General features: G+C 40.1%; 1 protein-coding gene across 1 annotated transcript; it reads left to right on the top strand.

The window, feature by feature from the left end:
* Window positions 1-183: 183 nt before the first annotated feature.
* On the top strand, window positions 184-1119 carry Tsp_15911 (conserved hypothetical protein; the record flags this gene model as incomplete). Its single annotated transcript, XM_003367154.1, has 4 exons — window positions 184-306; window positions 446-791; window positions 875-1013; window positions 1062-1119. Coding segments are annotated over 4 exons (666 nt in total), but the record flags the coding sequence as incomplete, so codon positions are not given.
* Window positions 1120-1226: the final 107 nt, after the last annotated feature.

Genomic DNA, 1226 nt, shown 5'->3' with positions numbered 1-1226 from the left:
AGGGGTTAAAAAGAAGATAATAAACGAAACATATGAGAAGGTAAACCAAAAAATCAACAGATAAAGTAATAAGTAACACCTTAAAAAAGATGAGCGGTTGGCATATGCCACTTGACAAATTTTGGAGTAAAATTAAATCTGTGCAGTAATAAGCAGTAAGTAATATGTTATCAATTAGTACAGGTATATGCGTGGAGAAATAGACTTATACTCGCTCCCATCGCATTACATAACGTCGGGAAGAAACAAAATAGAAAAACGCTGAGGGACGTTCTTCGTCATGCATTTTATGGAGACAATCAGTGTGTATTAATTCTCGGAGGATAGTCGTATGTTCATATCAACTTACTACACTTGTGATATTTATTGATTGAGTAGTTCCAGTTTGTTGTGTTGGAGCAGAACGTGATCCAACACACCAATTTCTCGAAATTGCCGACCTCAGCTACAACAGCATTGCCGAAATCCCGGCCGGCGCTTTCCAACGTCTCGAACACTTGCTCCAGCTCAATTTGGAAGGCAACGCCATACGCGACATCGCCCCGAACGCGTTCGCCCAAACCCCTCTACTTTTGCTGCTGCTCGGCCAGAACTGTTTGACCGGAATTGGAACCCAAGTTTTCACCGGCGTGCCGTTTCTAAGGCAAATTTCCCTAGCCCACAACAACATCAAAAATTTGGAACCGTTCGCCTTTGCCGCCATGCCCAATTTGCAGTTGCTCGATTTGTCGAACAACAAATTGGATTCGATCTTTCCCGGCAACGTTTGACACCCAACTTTGCCTCCCACAGTTTATCTTATCAGGGTTGACGAAAAACAAAATATCCCACATATATATATATATATTTATTTAAAATCAAATTTCTTTTTTAGAAAATCCACTAGTCTGCGGACCAAACGGTTATCACGTTCATTCAAAAGGGGGTTCACCGATATTATTTGCTCAAACGAACCCCAATCACATATGCAGCATGTACAATCGCACAAAGAACCCCGACAAATGTCCAACAAGGTTCTTACTTTTTTACCCAAATCAATTATTACAAATTTCCAATTTTAGAAAGCCAAAACCTCCACCGTTACCTTGTTGCAGTAGACCAGAAAAACATAGTGACGAAGTATATTTTAAAAGAAACATTAAAAAAAGAACACCTAATAATATCTCCTTGTTTCACGTGGTGAATCAGCGTTTCTCAACGGTACCACTGACCACACCAAAATCTCA

The sequence above is a fragment of the Trichinella spiralis genome (assembly GCF_000181795.1).
Source record: "Trichinella spiralis strain ISS 195 chromosome Unknown Scfld4756, whole genome shotgun sequence".
NCBI classification, from domain to species: Eukaryota; Metazoa; Nematoda; class Enoplea; order Trichinellida; family Trichinellidae; genus Trichinella; species Trichinella spiralis.
Note: the sequence above shows the minus strand (reverse complement) of the source record. Positions and strands in the feature narration are given on the sequence as shown.